Here is a 14833-nt window from a genome sequence, read left to right on the forward strand (position 1 = left end):
TCAGCCATCATTTCATTGGGTTTATTCTAGTTTAATAGATGATTTCTCAGATTTGTGCAAGACATTACCTCCAGCACAAAGGGGAAGAAAGTAAAATCACAGCAACATATACACACAAAACAAGATACACAAAATAGAGCTAAATTTATATACAGGTTATTAGCAGCTAGACTTAACTTCATTTAGTACATGGCTTTACTCACTACAGTTTTAGGCACAGAGAATTTATCTGCTATGATGAAGGGCCACAATGAATACCTCGTTCCAAGTCCTCCCTGGGCAGAAACTGCTTTACCTAATGAAGATCTTACTCTCACTTCCCACCAGTTGAGGACACAGCCCTGCACAAAGGATGAGAGAACATGATCCAGCTAATTCAGCATATAGCAATTTTAGATATTAAATATCTGGGGTATTTTTACGTAGGGTGACATTACAGAGTTATTGAACTGGACAATTTCAATGAAACAGTGCCAGGGATTTTTCCCTCCTGTTTGCTTAGCAAGGACTCTCAGCTGTAAACAACTCAAAGAAGAGCTGGCAAGAAATGATTAGATGTGGAGATTGCTTCGTATGCACTTCACATTCATAATGAAGAATTTGCTTTACCAGGATTTAAAAGCACAAAGGCCAATGAAACATTTAAATTTACTTAGGAGGTGATGTTAATAAATAATGATGCATCATCCATATGTCAGCCTCCATCCCAGCCTGCACTGCAGCACGTGCTTGGGTGTATTTTCTGTGCTCCTTAGTCTTTCTGATTTAGGACTACAGACTCAGAGCCCAGAACAAGCCTGTGCTTTACTTGCAGCACACAAGCAGCCTTTTTTGTTTTAGCAGCACCTCTCACGTTTGATTATTCATGCCCAAGTGCTCTGCCAGCCCAGGAATGGCCACAGACTTTAATTACTGACTGCTTATGTATAGCAAGCCTATCACAATGAGGAACATGATCACTTACCCAGTGAAAACGCTGAAAAGAATAACTACGTAACAGAACCAGCCAGATACAGTAAGAACATAATTAAAGATTCAGACAGCAAGCAGATAATGAAAACAAAACAAAAAAACCCATAACTTATGAGGCAGGTTGAGAATGACACAAAGGTTTTTCCTTCACAACAGCTTCGTTTACAAGCACAGCTCAGCAAGTTTGAAATACTTTATCACAAGAACTACAAACTTGTTTATCACAGTAATGTCAGAGCTCCTCACCAAAGGGTGTGTCAGTTTCTGCTGTAGCCACCCCTCCTCTTCTCCAAGGTTTATTGCTAAGCTGCTTAGGAGAAGGAGTGGGTTGGTCAAGGCTTTAGAAAGTGCAGAGAGTCAGTCAGTTTTTCCCTTTAGAAAAAAATCCAAAACACCGAGAAATCAAATGTGAAAGAGTAACAACAACAACAACAAAAAAAAATCAAGAGTTTGGCATTTGATTTTAAAGTGGCTATTTGTGATGTTTTCAGGTAATACAAAAAGGGAAGGAGTTTCAATAAGGAAGGGCAGCTTTGCCATATTAAAAAAAAACAAAAAACCCAAAAAACATACTAACACAAGTATATTTTGGGACCATCTTTACAAACTTGTCTATTGAACAAAGGCAAAATACCACCAACTTGGACCATTAAGGAATGATGTGCTCCTACATGCAGCTCTCCTGAAACTCCACATAGCCTGCAAGAATTTTGGCTGTAACTTCTGTTATGCATTGGCAGGGCAGAATCAAATAAGGCTATGAACAGAGGAATATTAGGGCTGTCCAACTACAGGAAGACCAGATGACAGTTTTAGAAGTAACAGAATTTATAATTTGTGTAGTGCAGCTACTGTTCAAAAAGTAGCAGTTCCTTCCCAGGATCCCTAACATAAAAGAGAAGGCTTTTGACATAGGGGCCTCTCTTTTGGTACAAAGTTAACTTGTTCCTGTGGCTGCTCTGCTGTGAGATCCTCCCTGGGACAGAGCAGCTGGGGTCACAGATTGTCAGAGACTCTTTGGCTGTCAGTATGAACGCCGGTGCATATCCTTGAGGCTTTCCTGGTGCCTTTCCCTGCACACTTGGCTCACTCAGGTGGGACAGAGAAGCAGGTGGCTGGGAAGGGAGGGGAGACTCCAGGTACAGAAGAAGAGTGAGACAGTCACCCATTCTAAGCTTGGGCTGCTCTGTCCAGGAGAAGGTTGAAGCAGAAGCCACCCTGTGCACAGTTTAGAGCCAAGGGCAGAGAAAGGGAGCAGAAGATTCCACTGCTGGCACGGAAGAGGCCAAGCCAGATAACACAGACAACAGAAAGTCACAGAAGGGTGTCACAGAGTCAGACATTTCAGCTGTGACATTATCTCAAGCTCTTATGGACAGACAGACAGACGTGTGGGCAGGACAGATGGAGCTCTTTGTTTTGGCTTCAGAAAGAGCAAAAGCAAGATTTGCCGTTCAGTTTGCTATGTACAACAATACTGCACTGTACACTTCATTAACGAGATGCTGCCTGCTACAGTCCAGCATTAATTAAATAAAATTCCTCTTAGTCACAAAGAGCAACAGATGAGTATCTCTGTGGAAGGAGAGCCAAACCCCTACGTGGTGCCAGTCCTTCTGGGATAAACACAAGTGACCGTTCCACAGTGTCTAACACCTTCCTGGTTTGCCTAGAGCAGGGAACTTTCCCTTCTTTCTTCCAATCCACTTGATCCCACTCCTGTTGGGACTGTTCTAGCACAAAGCCATGCTGTGACTTTCCCCCACTGGCACCACATTCCCATCCAGTTATGCAGTCTCTTTCAGCAGTCCCAGTTTCCGCAGTGCCTCTCTCCTGGCTTCTTCAGTTGAGCCGCGGCCGGAAAACTTCACTGTTATCCCTTGGGATCGAAATCCTGAGGGCCGAGGCAGCGAACCCGACCTCCTCCTCATGTCCAGGCTTACACCAGCTTGTTTATAATCATTGCAACTTTTTTCTGTGCTCTGCTGTGCGCTGCCGACTTTGTTAGTGGCAAGGGCCACCTCTGGTTTGATTGTTACAGTTTTGCCCATAGGAAGGAAAGGGCTGGGCTCACTTTTTAAAACCTCGTGGATGTTTTGATATCCATTGGTAACAGCCTGCGGCTGCTTGGGCTGCACATCAAGCTGCTGAGTGCTTGGGGCATGGTCCACTTGGTCCTGAGCTGGCTTTCCCTTAACTAGGCCGAGTTTTGTCAGGGCCTCATAGCGCGTTTGCTCAGAGGAGAGATCCCGTAAGGAAGAACTTCTGTTACGTGACAAGAAATCGTTTTTGTGCAGCTTCTCCTCCAGTTCAGCTGCCAGAAGAGCTCCCCCGTTGATGTTGGCCAGCACCTGAGCCCGGCGCTCCTGCACGTTCACGGCCGCTCTGGAAATGGTCTCGCTGAACTCCTTGCCGCCGACGTTGGTTATGTTGATGTTGCTCGGGAAGCGGTGCAGCTTGGGGGCAGGGGCAGGAGGGTGCTTGGGTGCTGTGGGATGATCCCCGTTGGCCAGCAGGGCTTTCTTCCTGTCGGGATTCCCTTCCTTGGGGAAGCGCGCCCGGCTCTCCACCTGCTGCTCACAGATCTTCTGGGCCACGATGAGAGGAGTGGGGACGGAACGGAGCAGCCTCGGATGCTGCACTGCAGGAGGGGGAGGAGGAGGAGGAGGAAGAGTCTCAGACACGGTTGTTGGGGGTGCAGGGGGGTGTGGGGGAAGCTCAGCAGGTACAGCTGGCTGAGGGCTCTGCGCTCGCTGAGCAGCATCCAACACTACAAGGCAAAGCAGCAGAGACGTCATTAACTTCACACAGAGCAGAATGCAAGCTAAACAAGCTAAAATGCCTCTTTTAGCAGCATTTCTCCCCTCTCTACCTTTCTACCTATCCTCAGCCTCAGCCCACATAGCCAGAAGAAGCTGTAACTGAAGCCCCAGCAATGGCATCTCATAGGCAATGCTACAGCTCAAATCACCACGTGTACAATGTGTCACTATCACAGCCCTTCCTCTGCCTTTCACTCATTTTCCTCGTGTTGCTTCACTGTGTTTCAATGGCTGCTCTTTCATAAGAGTTTTGCAGTTCTTATTTTTTATTAAAACAGCCAGGAGAGGACACATAACATCCCACTGTGTGTACTAGCTGATAGATTCATTGTCCAAACACAGAGAGAACACACTCTACAGGGTGACAAAAACAACATGCCATATGCTACCTTGTCACAAACTCACTGATAGGATCGTGTGCCTTTCAGACCCACACTGAGTAACACTGAAAACAATCTGCTATCTTAAAACACTTGGAAAAATCTTGAAAAGTCTTGGAGAAGAGCAGAGCGTGAACAGGTTGGTGAATACAGTCTGCCTTGTTGCAATGACTGTGCACAGCAGTGACAACTCAGTCTCCAGGCAGAGGATTGATAGCAAACCAACAACTTCATCAGATGCATAACCCCCGTGAGGGAAAAGGAAAAATTAGAAAAAGAGTTACAGTAGCAGCAAGAATTTCAAAAACCCCAAGATAAATTAAAATTACAGTCCTTAGAGCTCCTGATGATTAACAAATTTATCATGAGGTAGTAAGGAAGGTACAGAACTTCTTAAGCTATTTCTACAGAGAACTAGAATAAGTCAGGACTGGATCAAAGGGAAAACCCACACTTGCAAGAAACACAACTACCTGGTTCTGTATCTTTGCTGGAAGGGCCTTCATGGTCACTGCTCTCAGGTGTTGACTGCACTAAGTCAATGATATCTTCAGTCTCTGAATGACTGGATACATTTTCTTCTGTTGACCTGGGGGACTGGCAGTGGATCCCACTGTCACGTAGGGCCATCTCCTCCAAGTCATCTTCTAAGGCATCTATGGTTTCTTCAAAGAACATGAGAACATCCTGTTCTTCATGAGTTAAATATTTCAAACTTTCATCATCCTATGGGGAAAAAGACAAAAACCAGAAAAATTTACACCTTCCCAAAAACATTTAGACATTACAATGCTAGAGGGCAAAAAGAAATTAAAAACCAAAAGAGCAGCAACTGATATTGCATCCTTCAGTTTAGCAAAGAAGTTGATCTGAGTTGTACAGAACAAATTACTAAAATATCATAAAAGCCATAAGAGCTACTAACAAAAAAAAAAAAAAAAAAAAAAAAAAAAAGGGGCTGCTTCCCTTTTTGCTCAAGTCCAAAGAGTGACTTGGCTTCTAGAGGCAAAGCTGGAGCTGAGAAGTGTCTCTGCCACTACAAACTATAAATTATCCAGAGGAACATAAGAGATTACAAAGAGGTAATAGTAAGGAGGGAGAGGGTTTCTAAAGATTTTACCTTTGAGCTCCAGAATGGAAAACCCAAGAATGAATATGAAGACCTGCTCCCTAGCAGTATAGTGCCTTAGGCTATTTCCTTCTGCAGGAAATAATCCTGTAGACCACAGAAGTGATAAATAATCGCTTGGATTATCGAGTCTTCATCTTCTCTGAGTCACTGCTCCTAATTACATTATCACCATGCAAAGCTGGGCAGCAATGAACTAACTCCTTTCCCCCACCCTGAGAAACACTCACTTTTCCAGAAACTTGGAGATGACAAAGAATGATTAGGAAAGGCACTGCATTAAGACAATGGATACAGGAAAGACATTTCCCAAGAGACCTGTGTAAGTTCTGGAATACAAGCATATATTGTTGAAAATCAAGTGAGGTTTTCCCTTTTCTGGACTATATTTCTCCCCTGCCAAGCATATACTGGAAACTTTACTGTCAGTAACTCAACAAGAAACACCAAGGACACTTCATTGCACGTGCAGACTGGGTAAAAAAGGCTACTTCTCAGTGGAGGGCTGGGAGAGTTTAGTTAAACACATAAAGGTATGCAGTACAAATACCCAAGAGGTAGCACGTTCTTGCTAGGGCAGCACAACTTGCTTCAAACTCACCATGCCTGTTCAGATCATCTTACATTAGATTAGACTAAAAAAACCTGTGTGCAGCTCTCCCTGTTAATGCCTTGCACAAAGCTTTTATCCCCATTCTCAGTATTAAAAATAAGAACTCTGTAGCAAAGTATTCCCATAGATTAAGAAATATAATGTGCTGCATTGCACTCAGTGACAATTGATCTCCAAGCACTTGGAATGTCACAGATGAGAAAATAAATGCATTGAGGCTCTTGGCTGCCTTTGCCTGTGTGGCCAATAGAACATTTGGTGGGTGGGGAAGATGTACAGAGGTGTGGTTATTTCTAACTTTAGTCTTACTGTCCACAGTGTACTGTCAGCATAAGTAACTTATTCCACCTTGCAGCAAAACTGCTACAAAAGCTCAGATTTGGATGCCATTTGCCACTGCTGGTTTAAAGGATGAACTTCAAAGGCTGACGTAGCCCACAGCTCGCACCCACCACATGACAGTTTTCAAAGGCCAAGGAAAGTTTTACAGCTGCACTTGAAAAGCAAGAGACAGACAAGCCTTCCTTTTCTATTTTTTGGTTGTTTTTTTTTTTGTGTGTGTGTATTTTTTTTCCTTAATGGATGTTGCAATCTCCTTCCTTCCCCACCCAAATACTCATAGGGCTGCTATGTCTAGCAGGCGAGAGAATGACAGGAAAGGAGCCCTTGTTAGGTAGCCCTGAGCTGGAGCTGAACAGGGCTCCAAGAACCTTTTGTTGAGGGTGAGCTCATTGCAAGAGCCAGACTTACACAGACTTAAAGGAAAAGAAGAGGGGGTTGTGTTTAAGAAGTTCAGAGTGGCAACAAATCCAGAGCGTGGTACAGGAATTACTGTGTGCACCTAAAAAACTGCTCCCACATGAGCTTGTCTGATCAAGAGCTGAGCAAAGAATAAAGCAAGGAAGCAAAGACTTCCAAAAGCACTTCCTTCCATCCTTTTCTGTGCTGCAAGACTGAACATTTTTCAAAGCCAGGTAAGATTTGCAGGAGAGCTTTGCCTGATTTAACCATCCTTCATGGATCTTGCTGAAATGAGCAGTGTCCCTTTAGGTAAAGAATCTAAATTGAGTAACCATCTCTTTGCAAACACATTTGTAATAAATAGCACACCAAGATGTGAAAGGCCAACTTCATCTCTGTTAGCACTTCTATCTGTTTCCTCATGCAGTTTCCCTTCAAGATGATCAATGTCACATTTCATCAGAAAAAAAAAAAAAAAAAACCAAACAAAAAAACCCAAATGCAAAACCAACAGCTCTGGAGAACAGGCAGTGTTAGGCCAGGGCACTGTGCTGAGATGCAAGGCATCCAGTCTGGGTAGAAACTCCCTCAGGCAAGGCATGTTTCAGTTTGCCAGCCAAGGAAACAATCCCAATTTAGACACACAATCACAGTGGAAAAAAAACCTACTCAGGCTGGTCAAACCAAAGGAGCTCAGAGATGTAAAGCAAGCAGTGACTTGCTTTATTCCCACCTGTATTACACTAAAGCCTTCAGAAACATGGGAGGAATTTTTCTAACTTAAAGGTGCCAGTTTTAATGAAGACTACCAAGTCTATTTGCAATTAGTTCATTTTCCATATATTCCAAGTACTGGAACAGTCCATATTCTTTCCAGGCTGGTTTTCCAGGCCTCCTTTTTTTCTTGATGAATTTGTGTTTTTTAATAGTCAAAGAAAAGTATTTTCAGTTACTTGAGTTATTCACCTCATAGTTTCCATCTACTCCCTACTCTTGATACACAAACACACCTCCCTAAACTAAATCTCACATACACCTAACACTACAAACTTTAGAACTACTGTCAAAAGACAGCCTGAATTTGAAACTTGAATATTGTGCCTCAGCTTGAAATTACATTAAATTGGGAGGATGAAAAAAACCAGCTTGGACAGAAGAAATTTGGGATGCAAACAGCTGAAATAGCTGAGTGTGCTCAGCTGGCATTAATATTTTAGTTCTCTGTGCAGCCAAACATTTCCTGCTTACGCCAAACAGGAAAGAGTCTGTTATAACAGTGTTTGGGATAAAAGAGGAAAAGAAAAAGAAATAAGAGAAAGAAAAGAAGAATATCAACTATTTCATAGAAAATATTCTTTTTCTACCTGTTCAAAACAATAACCTAATATCCAGAGGCCCACAATTCTATACACATCTGAAGAAATTCTGAACATCACATCCAGATATAATACCCTAAGACCAGCACAGCTTTGACAGAAACAGAACACCACAGGAAATCCCAAGACATCTGCAGTGCTTGCTTAAGAAATCTTCTAAAACCTGCTAAGGAAACTTCAATTAGCAAAATACCATAAGAATGCCAGATTCAACTGATTTATCAATCACCTGACAGCACTGAAGAATCATTAGGGACAATTCCAAGGGAAAGAAGTGACTGGATGCTTCTCAGAAGAGCCATGAAGAGAGCAAACTGTTCCAATGTGTAGTACAAAGGCCAGAGGTGTAACACCACTTGGGCTGCAGTCTGTTAATAACAAGGCAGTTCTACTTGTTAGAAGGGGTGAAAAGGAAAGCTCTGTGTGCAGGAACTGTATCAGAACACATATAAAAGCTTTAACACAGAAGTCTGACTAGGAAAGGGAAGGGGACTGGATTGTACTGAAGCTGGAAGCAAGTGAATTACAGCTAAGAACATGAACTGCTACACAGGATCAGACCAAAAAGCCCATTTAGCTCAGTAGCCTTCAGCAGCCATGAACACACAGGATTAGAGGAAAGGTTGGGGGGTGTTGCTGTATATTGGATGGATATAGTTTTTTTTCTCCTCTAAATCCTTCCAGTTTCCAGCCATACATGGCTTAAAGACTTCCCAGCATCTGTGTATTTAATAGCCCTTAATGAGCTTTTCTAGCAATGAATTCATCTTATTGTTTGAGGCATGGAAATGACTGGCATTCACAGCATTCTGTGGCAGGGAGTTTCAGAGTATAATTGTGTGCTGTGTCAGAAAGTGCTTCCTCTACAACCCACTATCTGATGGTTTTGATAATACCATTCATTTGGTGAAGAAGACTATAATATTGAGTGTTGTTTTCTTCAGTTTACAAGCATAATTGTACCCGTGTGCTTCATAAGAGGTAGCAAAGCATATAATCAATAGGTCCTAAGTGAGAAAACAAATTATCTACAAGTACTTAAAAGATAAACTAGATGAGCTAAAGTCATAAACTGACTAAATTACTCCTAACCTACTTTTAAAGAAAACAAGCTGAATATCTACTTAAACTCTGAAGACATCTCTTTGATAAACAAAATTAGGCTGATCAGCCTATAGAAATTAGAGAAAAGAAATTGTGTTAAAACAACATTGAGAAAAATGGGGAGACATTTCTGGCAAAAGCTACTAAATAATTTTCATTTTAAAAAAATCAAATAATTTCACACTAAGCTCATTTCTCAGGAGAGGGTTATTGACTTGACCAACAGGTGCAAGCACAAGATGTCACATACCTGGATGTGAAATCTTTATGACACAGCCTCCAAAAATGAACTCACAGATCAACAAAAAAGTGATGCTGAGATGAAGTTACTGCAAGGTACCTGCACAGCCTGTGACTGTCAGTTTAAGTGCCATAAAGAGGGAAAAAAATCTGCTGTTCAGGGATGCAGAGCTCATTCTGGGATATATTAACCAGGGTGATGACATGACAGCACATCCTCATTTGGAACACAGAGTTCAGGTTCAGATTGCTGAACTTTGGAAAGGATGCAGCCAAGCTGGACAACATCCAGAACAAAGCACGGAGCTTAGCTGCACAGGAAGGCTCAAATAATGGAGCATGTTACATTAAAAAAGGGGAGAATAAATGGGAGGTGGGCAGATACAGCCCTGAGTCCCCATGTGTATTTTAATATATAAAAAGTTGGGCACCCATATAATCACAAGAAATCTCTACATTCACTGAACACGAGACAAGTAGAAGTTACCTTTCACATTACAGAAATGTGAATACAAAAATACTTAATACAGGAATTCCATGAAAAGTAGTGGAATATGTGAAGAAAACACTCTGGAAGTTCAGGAATGCCTATGGTTTAAAAAGCAGATTTTCCCATCTGCTGGAATAATCTCTATCTACCAGATTCTGCTTTGAAGCACAATGGTACAGTTTGTGCACAGAGCCCAAACTGCCTTCAGGATCTATATTCTCACTAGCACATTTTACAGCAAGATCATGCCTTGCTAAGAGTCAGGCTCTTATTTTTCCAAGGCACACTGCTTCCAGGTCATACTAAAATCAGTTTAAAGTGGATGAAGCATAGCATAGCTCTCTCCACACCCTGTAAGGAATGGGTTCCACCTGCCCCAAGGCAGCTGTATCCATACAAAGCAAACAGTCAAAAATTCTTCTCATTTTTGTGTATTGTTATTTGGCAAAGTCCTTGGACATGGTGAAAAGTCTTGTAGCACAGTAAAGCCTGTGGAGTATCAGTGTCAAGGGGGAAAAACACATTTATTTTATGAAAGGAGTCTTTCTGAGGACTTTCCCTTGAATGCACCTGAAATGCAGCTCAGCATCACAAGGCTCATTCAAATTGTGAGGAAAAAAGGTGGCAGTGGGCTAACAGACACATGATCTCTCCTTTTCCAGAACCCCTAAATCCTCACTAGATTCCCAGTGGATTATCTTCAGGGAGGTTGAGGTGAAGAGATACCAACATGGTGCACTTAGAGTGCCAGGTCTGTTGTATCTGAACTATCTGTACTGATCCAAAACAACATAAGGATCATAACAACAAATTTTTAGGCTACAAGAGACACCATAACTACAAAACAACCAGGTCAGCCCTGAGTTAAATAGCTGAGTGTGTGAACACTGAGCTAGCTCAGTCTACTCCAGCATAGCTGCTCTTTATGTTTATGTAACCAGTGTTCAGAATATCACCTGTACCATACAGGGGATCCAGGAGTGACAAACCATCTTCAGTGCCTGGCTATGAACTCTTGTTAGAGTCAGAGAGGAAGCTTGTGAAAAAATAACAATCAGAACAAACAAAATCTCTTTTTAGAGTCATGGCCTCACCCAGTTTAAGTCATTTGATTAGTGATCAAATGAAATAGTAATTTGAACAAGTTAGAAAGGTCACCACTGCCCCAAGAGTGGTGGTGAACTGTGGCATTAACCAAGGATCTGTCTGATCCAAATGCAAAAAATAAAATATAATACACAGTGTGATCCACCAAAAATATCCTGCAAAGCTATCATTCAGTAGAACATGTTCAGATACAGAAGGTAAAGTACTCAAGTTGTAGAAGCAGATCCAAGGCACAGACACAGTTTATTACTGGTGCAGCTCCAATTAGCACAGCTCACTTCAGGTACAACCAGCACCTCTGCCATGGTTTTCACAGGTAGAACAATTGTCCTAGCACATTCTTCTTCTTACAAACTAAAGCAGTTACTCATGGCTGAGAATAGATACCTAGCCCAATTATCAGAGAAGCACTGGAAGAAGGATTGGCTTTAACAAGTTGGTCTGTGCCTATTCAGTCAGTGGAACAAAACAAATTGCTTCAAAAAGACCCAAGACCTAGTTTTATCTTCAAATTAAGTGTCCTTAAATTGCTGCAACTGTATTTCATTAATCCTTATACCTTATAATTAATCCTTATACCACATCAGGCAGTGTCATTACAGACTGGGTTTTGGAAACTAGAACTGCCAAGAACAGAGTGTTTTTGTTTGCTCTTATCCTTGGATAAGTGCAGCTGATTCCATGCATTGAGAAAATTCATTTCTCTCAACCAGATGTATGGATTTCTCTTTTTAACAAAGAAACCAAAATATTCATGCAAATTAATGTCCTCATATAGAACAGCTTTTATGGTTACTAACATTCATGTGAGATGAACATATCAAGGCATACACTCCTCCCATCCCAACTCAACCCCCCTGTGACAGATTACATCCAGTCCTGCACATCTATAATTTCTGTGGAAATACTCTTAAAATCAAGGCAGCATCTTGTCTTCCATTTAAAAAAATACATTTGGTTTAGAGGCCTGCAGTTGTCAAATCACTAATTATAGGTAAGAGAAGCTGAAAAAACTAGCAAAATTAAACTGAAGTGACAACAGCTGACTGGGAAGGATTCCACAAACAGAATTTTAAGACCTTTTTAGCACATGGCAATTGATGTCCATCTCCTAGTCATTCCTGAACTGACAACCAGTTCCCAGCACAGACACATAGGATGTAGGACCAGCCAGGAGTCAGCCAAACCAGCTGTGAGCAGTCAGCAAAGGCTAAAGCCAGTCCTGTGTTTGTCCCTATTATCACATCCCTGGGTTTGTTTGAATTCCACAGATGCAATACAAAGGTTATATTTAGTGACTAATGCAGTTTGACACTGAGAAGCTTAAGAGCCTGTTTTTTTACAATCAAGTAGGAAGAAACCTGCAGCAGTAGGGACCTGTCATAAGCAGCATTGTCACACTCCTTTCCTTTGAAATGCCATTACAAAACCCCCAAAAAATCAAAGCCAACCCTGACCTTTCTTGCCCTGTCTCTAGGTGAACAGAGCCAGGAAAGTGATAAATGAAGAGGCAGTTAGGTCTTTAGTTGCTTCTGTTACAGGGTCTGGTAAAGGTCCAGTGTACCTGAAAATACATCCCCTCCTTTCTCAGAACTGGCATAACAGAAATTCTGTGTCTACACAAAGTTATCTATCCCTTTCTTCTCATTAGGCCATCAAAGCTTCTACATCTTCTGAACTTTTATAACAAAGCTACTGAAGCAAGAACATAATGTCTCTAGGAGCATGTTCCAGCAATTAGCAGAAGAGGCAGAATTTCCTTCATGTTCAGTTTAACACAGACCCCTTATCAAATTTAGAAACTGAAATCATGTTTGTATTGAGAATTTTTATTGTCCAACCTGTTACTCCACACATGCAAGTTGTCAGCTTTACTGGACATGCCACCTACTACACAGCTGGAAGAAAAATCATGGAAGGGCATCTGTAGCATCACAAATTTGTTGGTACACAATTCACTGCCTTCATGCACAAACTCCAACAAGACAAACAAAAGGCTCTGAACTGCTAATTCACTGGTCTGATAGGAATTGCCTAAGCCTGCAGCCAACTTTTACTCCATCTATAAATGACTGCATTACAGAGTAGGAAGGGATTCCAATTCTAGCTGATGCATCATCATATGGGCTATCACATGGCAGGATCTAGTTGGGCTAAGGGGATTTACGTCATTTTCTGACACAGCAGACCCAGGATGAGACTGTACAAACAGCCTGATTTATACATTGCTTTGTTATTCAATACTGACTTTTTCAAGTATCTAGTCTCATGCCTGCTACTGCAGCTAAGAATAAAAACCCAAGGAAACATGATTGGTTATTACTGTGTTAACCTGGAAACTAGTGGTAGAGTAAAAAGCAAAATTAACTTGCAATTCTGTGTAAAATTAAGTTGTAACTCTCTAGCAAAATACTACTTCCACTGTAATTCTCTGAAATTCAACTACTTTTCATAAAATAAACAACATGCACTAACTTCCTGAGTCCAAATGATGTACTTAACCTCCCCCACTCTGACCCTTCATGACTTTTTTTTTCTAGAACACATCAGAAACAGTTAAGGAACTGAATTTTGTCATACTTGTTTTGTGCCTGTGTTTTTGTTATTTTGTGCTTGTTTTAACTAGCAACACAGCTGAAGGATACAGCGTCACATTAACAGTAAGTATTTTCAGTAGAAACAACAAAAAAAGGAACTGCATTCAAATTGCTTCGAGGTGCCAGAAAGCTCACAAAGAAGCACAAAACCATGAGTGTGTCTGAGGTATACAGGTAAATACAGGTTTTGCAAACTTTTTCACAGAAAACTACCACATTGAAAGGAAGGGAAGGTAGAGGGAAAGAAACAGAAAGCCTCATTCCATGTTTAAGGCAAGACAGAGATTTAGATTTCCACTTAGGGCAAGCATGTTTACCAGAATGCTCTCTTCTCAATTAAAAATGGATGCTTTTCAAATGGTTGGGATGATAACAAAAATATGGAAGGAACCATACCTGCTTTCTAGGCTTAGCCTGTCACAGTACAAAGTATACTATTGAGTTCACTGCCTGATTCACCCTGCTAATTGGGAAAAATGTAGAAGTGCATCCTACTCCCTCAGTTACTCACTCATGATTTAAATGGCCACACACTCATACTCACTAATGTGAGCAGGGCTTTGCTTATGGTGACATATTTGTTACTCATCTAATTAAGGTGGAATAAGCAGAGACCTTTATTCAGGAGTGTCAACAAAGAGATTAAGCAAAAAGCAGTTTGTAGAACAACCACTATCCTTAAGTTTCTATTGAAGAAAGAAAGCCAGGGCAGAGCAGCCCTTACTGCTGGTCCTGGTTCTCTGGGAGGAAGGGCTGAAGAGCAGCACTCTCCAAGCTCTGAGACAATCAGGCCAGAATAACAAGCTGAGAAGGTATTTCTGGCCTTTGAATTTAACAAGCGAGACAACACCAGCAACCACTTAGGATTAGAAATGGCAAGAATCAACCTTAATAAAACAAAAAACAGCATGATGTGGGACAGAGCTATTAATGTAATCTGTACCACTAAGCTCAAGGCTCATTAAACACTTACCAAAGCAAGGTTTCTGCATCTAGCTTGGCTGCCATGATTCTCCACACTGGCAGCCCTTTCCACGCTCCCATGAGTGTGTTCTGGAGAGATTTCAGATGCCATTTCAGGAGAATCCACCACAAGGTTCCTAGGCATCACACCTTCTTGACTTATTGATCCCGATGCAGCACAGAATGCCATCAGTGTGTTACGTAGGGCTGCTCACTTGATTCATGTCTGGAAAGAGAGAACAATGTGCTATGGGGTTAAACCTGCTTGTTAAAACACTTGAAAAGGAATGGAAAATGGC

General features: G+C 41.6%; 1 protein-coding gene across 1 annotated transcript in view; it reads right to left on the reverse strand.

Annotated features, from left to right (window-relative positions):
• The window catches only part of PROSER2 (proline and serine rich 2), a 24156-nt gene continuing 9323 nt past the window's right edge, over positions 1–14833 (reverse strand). The window contains exons 2-4 of the mRNA XM_079304449.1: positions 14545–14760; positions 4648–4900; positions 1–3742 (exon numbers count right to left, since the gene is read on the reverse strand). Coding sequence (XP_079160575.1) covers positions 2760–3742; positions 4648–4900; positions 14545–14724 — 1416 coding nt within the window. The 5' untranslated portion in view covers positions 14725–14760 and the 3' untranslated portion in view covers positions 1–2759. The remainder of the gene's footprint in view (positions 3743–4647; positions 4901–14544; positions 14761–14833) is intronic.

The sequence above is a fragment of the Erithacus rubecula genome (assembly GCF_903797595.1).
Source record: "Erithacus rubecula genome assembly, chromosome: 4".
NCBI classification, from domain to species: domain Eukaryota; kingdom Metazoa; phylum Chordata; class Aves; order Passeriformes; family Muscicapidae; genus Erithacus; species Erithacus rubecula.